General features: G+C 50.3%; 1 protein-coding gene across 10 annotated transcripts in view; it reads left to right on the plus strand.

Annotated features, from left to right (window-relative positions):
- SMCO4 (single-pass membrane protein with coiled-coil domains 4) overlaps nucleotides 1-17,092 on the plus strand; it is a 61,810-nt gene extending 44,718 nt beyond the window's left edge. For 4 of the 10 annotated variants that reach the window (XM_084895431.1, XM_084895439.1, XM_084895435.1 and 1 more), the window contains exons 3-4: nucleotides 4,340-4,405; nucleotides 16,351-17,092. In XM_084895431.1, coding sequence (XP_084751557.1) covers nucleotides 16,434-16,613 — 180 coding nt within the window. In that variant the 5' untranslated portion in view covers nucleotides 4,340-4,405; nucleotides 16,351-16,433 and the 3' untranslated portion in view covers nucleotides 16,614-17,092. The remainder of the gene's footprint in view (nucleotides 1-4,339; nucleotides 4,406-16,350) is intronic. The other 6 variants (XM_084895432.1, XM_084895433.1, XM_084895430.1 and 3 more) reach the window with 3 other exon arrangements.
- The last annotated feature ends 2,150 nt before the right edge of the window (nucleotides 17,093-19,242 follow it).

The following is a 19,242-nucleotide window of genomic DNA, read 5'->3' on the forward strand; positions in this document are numbered from 1 at the left end:
CAGACCTGGCCTCAGGGATGAGTGTGCACTCACTTCTGCCATGTTTGAGATGGAAAAGTTAGCACAGCATCACCTTAAGGCACATGTGTCAAACACAAGGCCCGCGGGCCAAATCCAGCCCGCCAGGCCTTGCAATGTGGCCTGCACCGCGCTGTCATCACTGCACTCCGCTGTCAGTTTATGACATTGTCAGTTTATGACTGTTCAGTAAACCATTCGGCCCGCGATTTAGGCTGGATTTTAGATTTTGGCCCCTTCTCTGATTGAGTTCGACACCCCTACAAGGAAATCAACACACACAATTGCCTAGTGTGCATGTTTTCACCAAATCGCCCCCCAAACCTGTCTTGGTCTCGAGCTGTCACAGAGTTAAGCTCTTGTTAACAACGTGCTAAATTAACGATGCTTACTTTTAGTACCTGCTGACTTAAATACCTAACTGAATAGCAGGTGAGATTGAAGGAACCCACAGGCTTGGATAAAGGATTGCCATTTAAGGAATAATGCCGGTACCTAGAAAAGCTTGTGACTTCTCTGAGCGCCTTCACACACATTCTTTCCATGTCATCCAGGTAGAGAAGACGTCAGAGTGGAAAGAATCTTCAGTAACTCGTGGGTCCACCTCTTTCCTCTGATTCCCGAATCCCTTTTCCAGCGTCCCACTCGTCTCTTGGTTTCTCCTAGAGATGGGGAGCTCCCTACCCCCAAAGCAGTTCCATCTCGCTCTCTGTAACTTCCGCCCCTTGGTTCCGCTTGTCTTCCGAGCTCACCTGGTCCTAGCACTTCTTCCGCGTGCGACTAATGTTCCTTTTGGTGTGCAGACCTTGTGGCCCGAGTGCTTCTACAATTTTTTTTAAATGGGAACAGGACTTAACCATATAGTAGTCCTTAATGGGGGCAGGTCCTCTTAATCCAGTATTTATCAACTGCAGGTCACAGCCCATCAACTGATCGTGAAATCTCTTTTAGTTGATTGCAACTGGCAATTTTTTCCCCCTGGTGAAATAAGACAAAATGGAAAAGATAGTCGAGTGTTGTGCATCGTCAGCTTGCATGTTACTTTGGTAAAACGTGGGTTTCGGTTTGTGTGGTGTGCGCTGCTGTTCACTTTGTGCATTATGGCTATTTTTAAAAAGTCATTGTTTTGGACCCCCTTACAGGAATTTCAAGTGGCTTCATTTCTATTTGGTCATCGTCTTTGTTCTTTCCATGGTTGAACTTGCTTCAGGTCAACTAACTAAAATGAAGTTGCTGTGCTGGGGGTTGGATCACTATCCATTGAACTCCAAAACGCCTCTCTAAAGAAGAGCAGTGGGCTGTTGGGGTTAAATAAGAAGATCCACCGAAGGCCCTGCCCTGTCTGTGTCCCCACCGTTCTTCCGGTCTGAGCAGTTGTGGTTGAGCTCTGACCGATTGCAGGGCAGGTCCCTAGAAAGCCAGGGTTTCCTCTGCGTGCTTCCTGGAAGGAGCGTGGAGTGGGGACCAGCCTGCACTCACACGGCTTCTTTGTTCTCCGAGACAAGCAGGAGAGGTGCCATCTCTTCACATCTTGGCCTGAGAAATGTGACAGTAACCGGAACTGAAAAGGGAGGGGCGGAAAGAGCAGAATTGAGAGTCCCGCAGAGTTTTCAGATCCTGAAGTCCCTGTGTTTGTGGGGATGGGGGAGTGGCTATGGGGGGAAGGGGTTCCTGGGACGGGACACTTTAGCTCTGGGGACAGCAGCAGGGCTTCAGAGGCCTGGTCCTGTGCCAGTCCCTTTTCTTTTGTGATCTAATGCAATCCTCACATTGTGTTTCTCTCACTTTGTCATCTGGGCCTGACAGAACCCCAAGCACTAGTTAATCCAACACCCTCAGGCCCCAGCTCTGTACCTGCACCTGCCTCACCTCCCTGTGAGATCTGTACCTCTGAGTACAGGTGGCTCTCGTCCTGTGGTTACTGCAGGGATGACACAGTGGTCCTCTAATGGATTTGTTCTTCCCTCCTGGACAGTTATTTAATAGCTTCTCTTTCTCAGACTTCTCCCTCAACCTGCATCCTTAGTTGATGATACTCTTCCCATTTCCCTGAGAACCTCTGAGAAATTGCACCAACTCCTGCCTCCACATCGGGCCCCAGTGCAGGGCCAATCCCAGCTGGTGCCTCTCTCTCCCCCTCAGTTCCTTCTCCTAGTCCGTCTTCCCTCCAATGCACACATTCTGTAACTTCCCAAGCAAACGAAACACCTGTCCTCATGTTCTAAGTCTGACCCTATTTTTATAATAGTGTGATGCATTACCTAATAATGTTTCAATCAGTGATTGACCACATGTACAACGGTGGTCCCGTAGATTATAATGGAGCTGAAAAATGTCTGTTGCCTAGTGATGTCAGAGCCTTTGTAATGTTGTGCGCAACGCATTGCAACTGCTTACAGTGTCCAGTACAGTAACACGCTGCACAGGGCTGTAGCCTAGAGGCAGTAGGCTATACCATATACCTAGGTGTGTAGTAGGCTACACTATCTAGGTGTGTAAGTGCACTGTATGATACTCACACAGTGACACATTTCTCAGAACATATTCCCCCCCCCCAAAAAAAATAATAAAGAACATATTCCCATCATGAAGTGACGTGTAACTGTAACGATGATAGTGATGGGTGATGATGGCAACTAACACAGAGTATCTCGTATGTACCAGGCATTATTCTCATTTATCATTTCACTAGGTATGATTATTGTCTCCATTTCTCAGATGAGAAATCTGAGGCACAGAAAGATGAAGTAACTTGTCCAAGGGCAGAGGGCCGATGGATGGCAGAACTGGGATTTCCGCGTAGACTCAGCCTCCGAGTCCTGTCTTGAGAGGAGTTGCCTACTTCTGGTCTCCATTCTCTCTGCTCCTTCCCATTCTAAGACCTACTCACATCTTCCCCTCCCATCTCTCCATCAAGCTGTTCTCTCATCACCCATCACCCGCACGTGGCCACGTCCAGTGGCCAGCTCCTGCCGTTCATGTCCTTTTCGCCTCTTTTCCTGACTCCTCTTCGCTTTCCAAGATCTACTCGTTAGATTGCACCAGGGCTTGGTTCTCAGCCCCTTTCTCTGTCTGCACTCACTCACCGGCCTCGAGGCTTTCAGCATCGACAGCTCCCCTGTTCCTGCCTGCATCCCAGCCATCTCCCTGAACCAACTCATTCTTCCAAGTGCCTGCTCAGTGTTGGCTGCTCTGCTCAAATCAATAGGATCTCAAACCTGACATGTCCATGCTTCCCACCCCGCCCCATTGCATCTCCCGGCTCCCTGAATGGCACCTCCAGCTTCCATGTGCTCAGCACACAAAGCCTCAGTCTGTCTTCCTTTTTCACACTCCAGTTCCAGCCTGCTGGTAGCCCAGGCTGACTCTGCCTTCAGCGTGCACTCACTCAGTCTCTGACCACGTTTCACCATACCTGCCCCTGCCCGGCACAAGCTGCCATGTGTCACCTGAGTCATTCATTAGCATCTTCACTGATTTCTTGCCTCAGTCTTGCCCCTTTGCCCTGTATAGTCTTGACAGTGTTTAGTTTTAGATAGGAGCAGAGCCCTCTGGTGGCCACCATCTTGCCCTCCAACTGCTCCCACTCTGTCACTTCTCAATGCTGCCCTCTGCCCTCTCCAGTGCTGCGTCTCAGACATGCTGGGGCTGGGGTGGGGGTGGGGGTGGAGCTACCTTAGGGCCTTTGCACATGCCCCGCCCTCCTGGGAGATCTTCCCTAGGAATCTGCACCTGTCTCTTCCTTCGCGTCTCTGGTGCAGTGTCACTTTCTCATGAAGCCTTCTGATTGATTGCTCTAATCTTACAGCCTCTGGACGTGCCTCCCTTTATTTTCTCCACAGCACACAGCGTCATCTGACACATATTCTATTCATTGGTCAGCTGTCAGTCTTCCCCCCTTTCCTGTAAACTGCATGAAGGCAATATCTTGCCTGTTTTGCTCACAGCTGCATCCCCAGTGTGTTCCCTGACACAGAGTAGACGCTCAAAAAGTATGTGAAGGACAGGTGTTTGTACAGACAGAGTTTTCAAAGTTGGGAGAGGTTGAGTTACTTGCTCAGGGCCCAGATCCTAGAAGTGCCAGGAGGGGGATTGGAGCCCTCTATTCATTGGTCGGTATTCTCCTTTTTTCCTGTTAAATGAGGACAACAGCACGTAACAAGCAGGGTTGCTGTGAAGATGAACCGAATTCGGGAAGCACTTTATAAAACACCAGTGTGCCGAAGGAATGCGATGTAATGTATTGAGAACCTTAGCTTTTGATGTGTAATTAGCAGCCTACCCAAAGGTTCTTTCATGTTCTCGTTTTTTTTTTACTTAGGAGTAGCTGATTCTGCTGACAACGAAATTACCCATTTTCTTCTTCCTTCTTTCCTTGGTGAGAGAAGTAAGTGCACGTGTTTTGGTCTCTGTCAGCTTCTGTCTGTAGCTCTCATCCCACCACGAGCTGTCAGTTCGTGAGCCCCCCTGCCCTCCACCTCCGAGGCTGGTCAGCAGGGGACGGCCCTGGAGCTGGCCTTGGCCCGCGTGTGGCTGTCATTGTTTGTTCATGTCTGTGTTCCCGGGGAAGGCGTTCATGTTATCAGCAGGTGCTTAGCGGGTGTCAGGAGTCCCATCTTGCACAATTCTCTGGCAGCCTGCCCGTCCCCTGCCCCCATGCTCTGCGGCAGACTGGAGTGAAGTGATCACTGCCCCATTATGGCCACATACCGGGGACATAAAGTGAAGCCAGCACACTTGATGAACCGCAGAGCTGCTGCTCTCTCTCAAGCACACAATTTATGTTTCCCTGATCCCAGGGCAGCTTCCCAGGCTCCTAGCATGGAGTGTGAAGCCGTCCAGCCCTTCCAACGCTAACACTATGATGATGCAGCCACGAGAAGAGAAGGGAGAGACCCTCCCACATAGACGTCCTTCTGTGTTGTTTATTCATTTGAGCTCCCGATCTGGAAGTACGAGAAAAATGCCTCTGCTTTCTTGGAGCACATTCAGCTGCCTTTTCTGAGGACAGGCGAGCTGCGGCATTTTAGGAGAGGATGGTCAGTGGGAGTCCATGGGCGGCCTCTGTCCTCCATCCCTGGGAGTGGTCTTCTGGGGGAGCTGACACCTGCGTGTGGTATCTGCACTGGCTTTGATTGTGCGGGGAGGTGGGGGTGCAACTGACACAGCCCCTTACCATGGTCACCAGGCCAGGTCACACTGTGCTCGGTGTGCACCCTTCAGCAGCCTGTGACCTCCTGGGGCCTTTCGAGTAGCCTGGCCCAGCTGGGAAGTCAAACAGGATGTGGGGCATCTTTGAAGCCAGGGCTGAAGTGTCCTGGCCAGGTGGCTCAGTTGGTGGGGCATCCTCCCATGCATTAGGAGGTTGCCAGTGCGATTCTCGGTCAGACGCACATGCCTGGGTTGCAGGCTCGATCCCCAGTATCCCGTGCAGGAGGCAGACGATAGATGTTTCTCTCTATCTCTCCTCCTCCCTTTCTTTCTCTAAAAACAAAAAAAAAACCCAAACAAACAAACAAAAAAACAACAGTAAAACTATTCTTTAAAAAATGAACAATAAGCCGAAACCGGTTTGGCTCAGTGGATAGAGCGTCGGCCTGCGAACTGAAAGGTCCCAGGTTTGATTCCGGTCAAGGGCATGTACTTTGGTTATGGGCACATCCCCCCAGTAGGGGGTGTGCAGGAGGCAGCTGGTCGATGTTTCTTTCTCATCGATGCTTCCAACTTTCTATCCATCTTCCCTCCTCTCTGTAAGAAATCAATAAAATATATGCCCGGCCACCTGGAGGCAGCTGTGTGGGATGGGAAGAGCAGTTTCTGAGATGGATTTAAACCCCAGCGATACTGAGGACTTGCCCCCGGGGCCTTCTCTGAGCCTCAGCCCCCTGGTCTGCAAAATGGAATGAAGGCCATGGTCAGGTTTGTGTGTTTGTAAGGGCTTTGGGGCAGTTGCCTGACAGGTAGTGAGCCTTCTAGAAGTGATAGTTGCTGTTCTTAGTTGTGGGGTGACTGGGAGGGACAGTGGGGTCACACACGGAGGAATTCTGGGCTTTGGAATTTGGTCTGAGTTCAGATTCTCATACTGTTCATTCATTAAATACTAGATGAGTGTTTATTATGATTTAATGCCAGGGTTCCTTCTTCGCTTCCTTTTCTTTTTTTCTTTTTTCTTTTTCTTTTTTTTTTTTTTTACAGCAGACCCTTTAGCATTTCTTGCATTGCTGGTTTGGTGGTAATACATTCCCTTAGTCCTTTTTTGTCTGTGAAGCTCCTGATTTCACCTTCAATTTTGATTGATATCCTTGCTGGGTACAGAATTCTTGGATTCAGACCCTTCCTTTGCATGACTTTGTATATTTCCATTCCCTTCTGCCTGATAAGTTTCTGTTGAGAAATCAGTTGCTAGTCTGATGGATTCCTTTGTATGTAACTTTCTGTCTCTCTCTGGCCACTTTTAAGATTCTTATTTTGTCGTTGGTTTTTGCCAATTTATTATAATGTGCCTTGACATTGGTCTTTTGGGGTTCTTTTCGCTTGGGACTCTGTGAGCTTCTTGGATTTGTGTGGGTTTTTTTTTTTTTCCCTATATCAGGGAAATTTTCTGTCATTATTTCTTCAAACAGGTTTTCTATTCCTTGCTGAGTTTCCTCTCCTCCTGGAACCCCTATTATGCGGATGTTGTTTTGTTTCGTGTTGTCCCAAAGCTCCCTTAGACTCTCCTGCTTTTTATTTTTATTTTTCTGATGCTGCTCTACTTGGGTATTTTTTCCCACCTTGTCTTCTGATGTGGTCCTCTGCTTCTTCTAGTCTACTCTTGATGCTTTCTATTGAGTTCTTTACAGCAGCGGTGTCATTTTTCATTTCTTCTTGGTTCTTCTTCATTTCCTCTTGGCTCTTACTCATATTGTTGAATTTGTCTTCCATTCTTTTCAGCTACCTTATGACCATTTCAGCCACCTTATGACCATTTCTCTGAATTCTATCTGTGATGGGTTTCTTGCCTCTATTTCGTTTACTTCCTTTTCTGGTGATGCCTGCTTTTCTTTCATATGCGGGTTGTTTCTTTGTCTTCCCATGGTCTCTCTTCTCTGGATATTTGCTTATGTAGTTCTCTCTCCTTATCTCAGGAGAAATCTGACCTTTCCGTGGTAGCATATAGAGCTCCTCTGTGTCTGCGTGTTTGTGCCAGTTGGTGACCAGTGTTCTGTGGCTCCGCAGCTGATTTAACACCAGGGTTGAAACTGTGCTGCTTTCCTACTAGTCTTTGATTACAGGCAAGTCACCATACTTTTCTAAATCTTAGTTTCTTCATGTAAAATATGGGTAAAATAACAATCTTGCAAAACTGTTATTCCTTCTGTGTTTAGAGTGAAATGAGTATTTATAAGTGGTTGCTAGCTACTTTACTTTTTTTTTTACCATAACTTTTTCTAATCTATAGAATTTCTACTATAACTCTACAGTTTCTACATAAGATAACTTGCGTTTAATTTTAAAAGATATATGCAGCTCTGGGTTCATTACAGCATTACTAGTAATAGCCAAAATATGGAAACAACCCAAGTGCTTATCAATAGATGAATGGATGAATATGTTATGTATATACAATGGAATATTACTCAGCAATAAAAAAATGAAATCTTACCATTTACAACAATGCGGCTGGACCAAGAGGGTGTATCATGCTAAGTTAAATAAGTCAGAGAGAGACAATTGCCATATGATCTCACTTATATGTGGAATCTAAATAAATCTAAAAAACAAATAAACAAAACAGAAATAGACCCATAGATATGGAGAACAAGTTGACAGATACTAAAGGGGAGGGGGGAGTGGAATGGGAATTTTAAAAATTAGGATCTCTAGCACTTTCTCTTTGGGGTACATACCCAAAAGAAATGAAATCAGGGTCTCCATGTGACATATGCCCATTTAAAAAGGGGGGTGGAACAGGTTTTGGGATGAAATTTTCATCTCAGCTCCCTTATGTGTTAACCTGGTGACTTTAGAAGTTACCTAGACTTTAGTGTGCCTCAATTTCCCTATGCACAAAGTGGGGGGGGGGGAGACCCAGTAAAACTAAAACAGGTGGAACTAACAATATGTTTTATTTCGCTCACTATATACCCAAAATATTATTTCAACATGTAATCAGTATAAAAAAAATAACGAGATATTTGACATTCTTTTTCTTTTTTGTAGTGTCTTCACACAGCAAAACAGCTCAGTTTGGACCATGGCCACATTATAAATGCCTTGTGGCTTGGCTGCCGGGCCGTGCTGGGTAGCAGGTTCTGGGATAAGGGAGTGGGGTGGGATGTACAATCCTGGACCTTTCCTCTGTAGCTGGAACCCACCTTCTTCTCCCATCAGACCCTTGAGCAAACCTGCCCAGCAGCAGATTGGCGAACCTGTCCCGAGAAAGGAGGAAACACGGAGATATTTCACTATCTATGGGTCATGTGGTGCGTCTCCACCGGACACATCTTCCTGGATAGCAAGTTACTATGCGCCACTTTTTTAGCTATTATTTTTTAAAACTCGGGGGGAAAAAATTTCAATTGCCACAATATTATATTAGTTTAGGTTCACAGCAGAGTGGTTAGGCATTTATATAACTTACGGAGTGATCACTCGGGTAAGTCTAGTACCCATCGGCACCGTCCGTGTGCCATTTATGGAGCATTTGGCGTGGCCTTGTCCACAGAGTTTACTAGATGCTTCGGATCATACATGTTGTATAATTTTTTCAGTTACTCTATAGAGCTGGTTTCCTTATTCCATTTTGCAGAGGAGGAAAGTCAGGACGTGAGAGATTAAGTACCTTATCCAAGGTCATATAGCTGGACCCAGCAGAGCTGAGGCTCAAACCTGATTTCAGACCCTTGTTCTTACCTCTGATCCTGCTGTTTGTTTCCCTGATAGGATTCATCTCATTATAGTCTCTAAATTTGAGAAAAATATATATAAAGAATTCAATGTGTACATATACATATATGCTATATATATACACACATGCACACATATACACATATATACATACACATATATAGGGGGAAAAAGACTGGAAAGCTATAATCGGAAAAAAATTATGAATTTCACAACAGTTCTATCAAAGAATGTGTTCTCCCGGTTTCTCTCTGCCTCCCTGCATCCTTCCCCTTCATACTGGGGACCAGTTGGAATGTCTAGGGCTGACGAGTTGCCATGAGTGTTGATGGGGAGGGGGCAGAACAGGTGGAGTTTCCTCAGAATCACATGGAACTCAGCTCTTTGTGACATCTTCCGTTTCCCTGGTTAGGGACCCAGAGGCAGTGGGTGGCCAGAGGGCAGCTGTGGTTGGGAAGCGGGAACTCATCTAGGGTCTTCTCCAGCCGCCTGGACTGTTTGGTGGGAAAGAAGCCAGGCTGTGCCGTGTGAGCCTCATCCTCACCCTCCTCTCTGCCGGGGACCGGTGAGCAGTGATGTGGCCCCACCGTGGGTGAAGGGCTTGGAAGGTATGTGTGGCTGGCACAGAAGGATGGGACTGTTTAGGCTTGGGGGTCAGGCAGATGTGGGTTTGATCTTTGACCTCGCCTCTCCCTCATTTTGTGACAGTGGCACGCCTGTGGATTTCCCATTTGTAAGAGCGGATGCTCTTTAGCCTGGGCTCTTTTCATTGGACGATCCAGAGGTCTACTGGAGCCAGCTCAGGGTAAAAGCGGTGTCTATTGTACGATACAGAAACAGGTCAACGTAACCGAAGGACAGGAGCTTTCATAGAGCTGGGCCTTGCAGGGACTGCACTAGAGAGACAAGAGCGGAGTCCCCTCTCTCCGAGTCAGGGGTCCTCCCCGCTGCTCCCATTTCTCTCCCCACCTGGCTTCCTCTGTTGTCTGGTGCATGTGGCATCGGGGGCTTCCGCGGTGCCTACATCTGTGTGACTGTCCAACCTCAGTGTCCGTTCTTGTTTCTTAGTTTAGATTTCTGAAATAGAGGCCCCGCTTACCTTTCCAAGGCAGGCCACACATTTTAAGCTCCCGGCAGAGTCTGGATGAGCCAATCCCATCTGGTCCAGTGGGCTGAGGCCAGACCATTTGATAGGAAGAGGTGGGACCTGGATATTAAGCATGTAGTTAAGAGCATCAATCAGAAGAACTGATGTTTCCCTGCTATGTTGTTGGCTTTTTCACTCTGCAAGAGGGTTATTTCCAGGCCTTCTTTTTATTTTAATTTTATTTTAATATAGCTTTATTAGTTTTAGATAAGAAGGGAGAGGGGGAGAGAGAGAAACATCATTGATAAGAGAGAATTAGTGATTGGGTGCCTCCTGCATACCCCACACTGGGGATGGAGCCCGCAACCCGGACATGTGCCCTGACCAGGAAACGAACTGTGAACTCCTGGTTCATAAGTCGATGCTCAGCCACTGAGTCAAGCTGGCTGGGCCATGGTTCTTCTTTGCTCAAGCCTGCTTCCCAACTCCCAGACGTAAGGCAGAGCCCTTTCCCTTCGCTGAGAAAATAGATCCCTCCCGTTCCCACCAGAACAGACCTGCCTCCTGTACCCGTCCCCTCCACCTCCCCTCTCGTTGGATTCGAATTTGTGCCTGTGCTTCTCTCACAGGCGAAGCTGTCCTACAGAATCCCTCTCTTTTTTCCGCATCCCATTCTGTGGACCCTCAAACATCCTCTCCTTTCTCTCTCGGCCCCACGTGGTGTTCTGGGAGAAATTCAGACCCGGGTCTACGGGAGTGCTAGTGGAAGTGTCGGTGTGCAGACCATCGATCACAAGTTGTTAGAAAACTAAGGAGTCCGCTCCAGAATGTAAATCAGCGGTGTACTCTGCATAATTTAGTTCAGCTGACATCTTTTTAGGGGCAAAACTTTCTCAACGGAGGAAGCAGTGTGAGCCTTTATATTCAGGCACGAGCTTCTCTCTCTCAGACAAGTAACGCGCTGTGGTCCACGCCTCATCTGAACCTCACTCTCACTCCGCTGACATTACTCAGGTCACATCTCCACGTGGCAGAGTCCTCTAGATCAGTGTTTCCCAACCTTCTCTCATGATGAGAATCACCTGGTGGAGTTGTTAAAACACAGATTCCTGAATCCCAACTAAGAAGTGCTAAACTAGAATTTTTGGGAACATATAGGTAAAATTGTATACTTAACTAGTGCTCTAACACAGATGTTATATACAGAGCACTAAGTTAGGTATGCAATTTTACCTATATGTTCCCAAAAATTCTAGTTTAGCACTTCTTAGTTGGGATTCAGGAATCTGTGTTTTAACAACTCCACCAGGTGATTCTCATCATGAGAGAAGGTTGGGAAACACTGCTCTAGATGCTTCTTTAGCTTCTTTGTCTCTCGGTGGAGTTTGGTGCCCTTCCTGACTCTCGTGGTCCCGGGGGCTCCTCATTCTCTTCTGCACCTGCCTCTTCTCCCCGGGCTCCTGTGCTGGCTTCCTCTGCCTGTCCTCTGACGGCCAGGCCCTTTCCTCCTCCCGCCTGCCCTCCCTGAGCTCCCCCCGCCTTTGGCTGTGACTTCCTAGTACAGATCTGCAGCCCATACTGAGCTCCTGGCTCACTGAGCCCCTCATCACCGCCTTGGTGTTTCCACGGAGATGTCTAATAGGCGTCTCCATACGGGGCTAGGTGTGAACGGAGCACCTCATGCCCTTCCTCAAATGCACACCCCACCCTCCTCCATCTCGTGAGACAGCATCACCACCCACCAGTTGCTCAAACTCCGAACCTTAGGTCCGCCTGCGACTCCTCCCATTCCCTCATTACCGTGTCTGATCTGTCAGGAGGTCCTGTCAGGTGTACCCCCCAGATATGACCCGACTCCACCCTCCTCTCCATCAACACTGACCCTCCCTCCTTGACCTGCTCCAAGAGCCTCCCTTTGCATTCCCTGTGCCCCACTCTCCGGGGACAGCACATGTGCTTCCCGGGGTGAAGCCCCTCCATGCCTCAGGCTGCTCTTGGAATAACCCCCGACTCCTCACCATGGTCTGAGCCCCTGCATTACCTGCCTCCCCCCACACCTCCTCCAGATTATTTTAGTTTATTCACCATTTTAGTATATTCATTTAGTTTATTCACAGGCCTGGAGGGGAAGATGGCTACAAATCAGAGTGCTGCTAATGGCTCACATCTTTTAAAATGGTTTTGTGAGGATGTATCCGGGAGTCCTTCCACCCTCGCTGCCTGCTGCTCGTCCCCATGTCCGTCCTGGCTGGTCCCTGTCCTGCCCCTCACGTGTCATCTCGGATGGGCTCCCTCTGATGCTCTGCCCCGGGGAGAGCAGGGCTGTGGTTTGAGGCCCACAGCACAGGTGAGGGAGGACAGGAAGCCATCCACATTGGCCCAAAGAAGGACCTGGAATTCAAACCGCGGTGCCCTTTAGATCCTGACCTAACCTCCACTGTTGCCAGCAACTCAAGGCCTTTTTCCAAGCCTCCCGGAACTGCGTGTTACAGACGTCAAGAGCTGGTCATCACGTCAGCTGGGGCCTGGGAATGTCAGCCGCACCCACGTGAGGAGATGCGGGCAGCAGCGCCAGGAGCTGGGTGAACACTGGGCTGGTGCTGCTAGCCAGCCTGCCGGGGCCACCTTCTTCTTCTTCTTCTTCTTCTTCTTCAATTGATTTTTTACAGAGAGGAAGGGAGAGGGATAGAGAGTTAGAAACATCGATGAGAGAGAGTCATCAATCAGCTGCCTCTTGCACACCCCCTACTGGGGATGTGCCCGCAACCAATGTACATGCCCTTGACCGGAATTGAACCTGGGACCCTTCAGTCTGCTGGCCGATGCTCTATCCACTGAGCCAAACTGGTTAGGGCATGGGGGCCTTCTTTCCTCTGGGTCCCCGGGGCTGCCTGCCTGCAGTCCTGTGCCAGCCACTGCGAGGTCCTCCATTTATTCTCAAGCCTGAAGGGGAAAATGGCTACAAGTCAGAGTGCTGCTAATGGCTTGCATCTTTGAAAATGATTTTGTGAGGACATATCGGGGAGAAAGTGGGCCGTGGCTCAAAGCTTTGGACAAGGGAGGCTGCCCACTGCTCTGTGGGAAGCCACTGAGAGTATACACAGGTGGATCGACACTGACAAGACATTTTTCCTCTTGCTCCTTGGTTTTCTCATCCCTAAAGTGGGAGGATAAGCCCACTCTGTCTGACTCTCAGGCTGTTGGGAGAAGTTAGTAGTGTCACTACGGTGGGTTGGCGCCTTCTCTGGGCCACACACCATGTGGCCCAGATTCTTGTCTCCTCCTCACCATGGTCCTGTGAGGAGGGGGCAGGGCCCTGTCATTGTTCCCTCCTCCCACCTGGTATAGAGAAGCTCAGTGAGCTCTGCCCAGGATCAGGGAGCGGGTGAGGGGTGCGGAGAGGAAGCGGCTCTGTGGAGCTCAGCCGGCCTGGCCTGCTTTTCTGAGGGTGGGCAGACACCACCTGTGCACCATCCTCCATGAGAGAAATAGTTCTCATTGTTCAGGGGATGACCTTGAGGCTGAGTGAAGCGAGGTGACCTGCCCCAGCAGCGGGTACGTCCTGAGTTTGCAGTCAGCTCGGTCTGAAGTTCTTTGAAAGATCTGAAAAGGGAAAACTGGTAAAGCCAGGGGTTTCTACACCTGTCAGGTCTTAAGAAACTAACAGTGGGTATTTTTAAAAGCCTAATGGAAATCACACAATAGGGTTGCCCTGACCTTTTTAATAGTTGCTTTTGGCTGGTATTATGTCATCCCAAGGGAGTGATAGTCGTCATCTTGCACATAAGAATCTCTGCCTGAGTGCGGATAGCACACAAACAGTTCTGGGGTCCCTACGGAAGAGATCATCCTACCCACAGGAAAGTATCGTGTGAGACCTTTCCCAACTCCGGGATCACATTCCTCAGTCTTCCTCCTCCCACGGTCACTCAGATGTCAGTGTCACCTTCCTCATTGGCGGGGCAGGCCCCCGGTGCCCGAGGACACACTGGGCACACAGCATCCTGCTACGGAGCCTCTTTGTCAGAGGAGTGGTGGCACACGCTGCTCTTCTGCCTCTGAGAGCTCCTAACTCCATGCCAGTCTCCCGGGAGAGGAGGGTGGACATCCGTCTTTATTTTTCTGCCCCCTATCCAATGCCCACTCCTTCAATACTCCACCTACGATGGAGGGTGGAAGGCTGGGCTGGGGGCATGCTGGGCCCCTGCTCCACTGGTCAGATGCACATGGGAGCTGGTGATGCTGCAGAATCAGATTTCCAAGAGTAGGGGCAGTGGCCTCAGGGCCTGCAGCTCCTGTGTCCAGTGTCCAGGTGGTGCTGCAACCTGTGGCATCCTTGTGGCCTATGGTGTGAGATGGGCTCTGGTCTTACTCATTTCCTGAGTCTGGTCCTCCAGCTTTTCTGGGATCCTGGGACATGCCAGAGACCTTTGAGCAAACTCCTCAATTTACGTCAGCCAAAGTGTATTTCTGTTGTGTTCTAAATATATATGTGCGCACGAGCGTGTGCGTGCATGTGTGTGTGTGTGTGTGTGTGTGTGTGTGTGTGTGTGTGTACTAGAGGCCTGGTGCACGGGATTCGTGCACTGGGGGGCGTTGCCTGCGGGGATCGGCCAGCTGTGAGAGTGCCGCTCATCCCCATTAGCTGAGTGACCGTGGACCTGCCCTCTGAGTGGCTGCTCCCTGGTCCAGCATCTTTTGTGGAACTGGAGGACTTGCCTCTCCAGGGGACCAGGTCAGGGCCAAGTCCACTGAGAGGTGGTGGAGTAGGCCTCAGTCCCACAGCGGCCACAAACTTGCCTCCTAGCCTGCTAGCCCTGCGATGATGCTGCGTGGCCTGAGGGCATCCAGAGGAGGCCGCAGGGAATGTGGAGGAGGAGGAGCCTGGGGCAAGGAGCCCAGGTACCTGCCCATAAGCTCGGGGTTTGCAGTGGGAGCAGCCGCTCATCCTGGTCAGCCAAGCGGCACTCCCACTGTAGTAATGCACTGACCCACCAAGGGGGCAACTCCTACATTGAGCATCTGCCCCCTGGTGGTCAGTGCATCTAATAGAGACTGGTCAATCGGTCATTCTGGTCATTCCACTGTTCGGTTGCTGGGTTTTTATTATATAGGATACACACACACATACATATATATTCTTTTTTAAAAAAATATTTTTTTATTGGTTTCAGAGAGGAAGAGAGAGATAGAAACATCAATGTTGAGAGAGAGTCATTGATCGGCTACCTCCTACACACCCCCAATTAGGGATCAAGCCCGCAACCCAGGCATGTGCCCTTGACCGGAATTGAACCTGGGACCCTTCAATCCGAAGTTTGACGCTCTAGCCACAGAGCCAAACCAGCCAGGGCTATATATTCTTTTCTATTGATTTCAGAGAGAGGGAGAGGGAGAGAAACATCAATGATGAGAGACCATTTGATTGGCTGCTCTTGCATGCCCCCTACTGGGGATCAAACCCAGGCATGTGCCCTGACTGGGAATAAAACCATGACCTCCTGGGTCATAGGGCGACATTCAACCACTGAGCCACATGGGCTGGGCGAGCACTCTGTTGCTTTTTAAAGCTAAGGGTCAGACTTGTATAGAGCTGTTGCTCTGTAGTTTTCCTGGGTTTTATTCCTCCCCAGGCCCCTGTCTGCACTGCTTCACCACCCAAGCACCCTCCCCGGGCTACAGAACTTACGAGAACCCTGAGCTGAGAGCCTTAGGTTAGGTGGGTGGCAGGACCACAGGCTTCGGCGTCTCCTTTCATAGGCTGACCCAGACTCCACTCTGGGAAGCCGGCGTGGGTGGTAAAGGAACCAACGGGAGATGGGAGACGTTGGTGCCTCCGAGCCCTCTGCAGTGCCAGAGAGGCTGTGCTGGCCTGAGGTCAGGCATCTGGGCGGGCGGCTGGGCGGGCAGCCATGGGCCTGAAGCCTGCAGGTTGTCTGTGGTCTGATCCTGGAGCTCGGCCGGGGAGCCTGGAATCTAGCACCGCAATCTAGCACCGCCGAGTAAGCAGGTAGAGCCTTGGAAAGGAGAAATGTGCCCCCCTCTCCTGGGAGTGGAGGCAGCGAGGTGAGTGCTTTTGCAGTGATGGTGTTTCTGTGGAACCCAGCTGCCCAAGGGGCTGAGAGGCGCTGTCCCAGCACAACCACGACCCGTTCACGGCACAGGTGGGGTGGCGGTGTTACCCTGGTGTATCCAGCTCCCCCCCTGCCCACACTTAGGGAGGCTGATGTTAACCCTCTGCTGTTCTTAACTCCTTACGAGCTGCAGATAGTTTCCCTAGCTTAGCATTTGCCTTTACTTTTACGATTTCTCATTCCTTTCGTTCCATTCGTCCTTGACCACTGTTCTCTCTGCAGCAGGTCCTGTGCCTTGGCCCGTGGAGTGTGGCCCTTGCTTCCGAGCCCTCTCTGGACCCGCCCTCCTCGCACCCCTGGGAAAGATGCGGCAGCTCAAGGGGAAGCCCAAGAAGGAGACGTCCAAGGACAAGAAGGAGCGGAAGCAGGCCATGCAGGAGGCCCGGCAGCAGATCACCACGGTGGTGCTGCCCACGCTGGCCGTGGTGGTGCTGCTGATCGTGGTGTTCGTGTACGTGGCCACGCGCCCCACCGTCACCGAGTGAGCCTGGCGGCGGGGACACCTCGGAGACACGGCCTGCGTCCTCAGAGATCTTCCCGAAGCTGAGCTCCGAGCAGGGGCACCTACCTGTCTTCTCTGCTCTTTGACTTGATTAAAGTTTTTTCCACTTTTCTTGGGAGGGAATAAGGGAACGTTTTATCCAGTGAATGTGCCATACACCTTATGGTCCACTTCATGTGCCTTTCAGACTTCGAAGCGGGGTGTGTGTGTGTATGTGTTTCTCTCCTAAAACCCATGTGCAGCCCCCCCTGGCGAGAGGAGGGGCGTCGGGATCACGAATGCATCGGAATCAGTGCTCAAACCCCCCCCCCCCCCTCATTGTGTCAAACATGACTCTTTTCCCACCCGTGTCCACGATTTCCAAAGGGACTGTATTTCTTCTCTGTGCTTAATGTGATTTTAAAGATGTCGAATCAAAAGTGAAATATTTATTTTTCGAATAAAGGAGATGATAGCCTTTAACCACTGGGTGTGTATCTGGTTTTGCCAGCGGCGCTGTCTGTCCCCGGGGCTCCCTCCTCAGGCGGATCCCTGCACACTTTCTCCCCTCCCACCCTCCACCCCCCCACTCCCTGCTGTGAATCACTTTGTGCTTTTTGACCAGATCATTTTAAGACGGAGAGGATCTGGAGAGGGCAGCGAGGGTGTGTTAATTGGTCTGTCTCAGCAAAATAAGAGTTCTAATTGGAGCGGTGCTTTTTATAGCATGCAGCAAACAGCGAGGAAGACGCGGGCCTGGAGGGGAAGGTCAGGCTGGGTTCTGCTCCTGCTGAAAGGATGCACATTGTTGGGTGGGCCGCTGAGTGTCTGATGCAGGTTGGCCATGCTGGCAGGGGGGCTGAGTTGTATCCTAAAGACATTGGTAGCTCTGTCCGGTTTCCTGACGGAGCAGCATTGCTGATTACAGAGAGATGGAGAGGCGGGAGGGGGGGGGGGGGGGGGAGCTGTTCTAATCTCGGAGGCTGCAGGATGCGCTCATGGACCGCCAGGCTGTTCCTGAGAACCTGGGGCCTCTCTGAGTGAGTCTCAGGAAGACAAAGCAGCTGTTGAAAGGACGGACTCCCGCTGATGCTCGGAGATCCTGGGCCTCCCAGTGGGAGACTCCGTGCCACCCTGCCCTCAAGTGCCCATGGCCCTGGAACGAGAATTACTGAAATGATTGGCACATGCAGAGGCTGGTCGCATAACATTCCTCTTAGGTTCCTATTTCCATCCCCTTTATGCGGTTCTCAGGAGCCTCAGGGCTTTTTGGTTTCATTCAGCAACATACACAGAAACGGCATACTGCGGTATCCGGCAGGGACCCACTGACCCGCTTCCGCAAACTCCACCCTCGGCCACTCCCGCTCATCCATCTGGATGGCCTCACACCCCCAGACACTCCGGTGCACACCACGTGGGATTATTTTGCAGCAAAACAGGAGAAGCGACTTAAACCCAGCCGGTCTGGTTTCAGAGTTCACGCTCTTCAGCATGAAGATCTACTACCTCTTCGTAACTGACTTCCTCCACTTCACTCTCCCAGTCGGCAGAAATCTTTCCTGCCCAGGTGTGAGCGAACTCTGTTGTTTGGGGATTATGTATTCCCAAATTTTCATGGGTTTGTCATGGGCCCACCCCCTCTGGCGGATGGACGATCCCAGGCTTGACTGGCAGTAAGCACACTCCTGACGTCACCCTGACTCACTGTGCGCGCACCCATCTTCCCCTCGGTCCAGGCCCTTCCCCCAGGGATCTGCAGGGAATGGACCGGTGGTTCCCTGGGGAGTGTGAAATGACAGCTTCCTGGTGAAGCTGCCCAAATGACACGCCTTTGCTCCTTTCCTGTTATTAATAACGAGCTAATTACAGCGGTGTCAACATCACGCCTAGTGCATTTTAGGTGCTCAATAGCCATTCCCTCCCTTCTTGTCTGTGTGTTCAGCTCACAGAACATGCATCCAGGCCTACCTCCTGCGGCTTTACCTACCAGGCTCACACCACACCATACCACACACACACCACACCACACCTTGTATAATATAGACCCTTTAGGTGCCTCTGGGTCTTATTTTCACTTCCTGTTTTCCCTTCATTGTCCATCAGGAGGCCTAGGGGATTTGAACTGGATTTCCAGAAGGCAATTACTGGATGGGCTTGGTGAAAGCAGGCTGAAAATGGGCGTTTCAAAGGAATACAACTTGGACATGAGCCACCTCCTGGCAGGGACCAAATGCCAGTTCACTGTGGTCTTGCTGGGGGCAGTGTAACAGTTCTCAGGGTAAACAGTAGTCACATGTGGATGGGCTGTAATTTTTTGTTTTGAGACATTAGCTTTCAAATTGGTCCCAGTTACTCAGTGGCTTCAAGCAAAACTGAATAATTTACTAGCAGTTTCACAGGAAGTCATGCTGGGTTCTGCTGTAGGATACGGGGCTCTTGGCGTTCAGAGTCCTCATTACTGAGCCTAACGTTTCTTGGAGAACAAATTCCAAAAGAGGAATCAGGTTAGAAACAGGAATAGAAACCATTGTCATTCATGTAAAAGGCGCCACCTGATGTGTTTGTGTATGTGCTGATTCTGAAGCCAGCAGCTTACCTTGCAGTTCAAAGACAAGAGCAACACACAAGCC

This window comes from Pipistrellus hanaki (assembly GCF_964339955.1).
Source record: "Pipistrellus hanaki genome assembly, chromosome: 9".
NCBI classification, from domain to species: domain Eukaryota; kingdom Metazoa; phylum Chordata; class Mammalia; order Chiroptera; family Vespertilionidae; genus Pipistrellus; species Pipistrellus hanaki.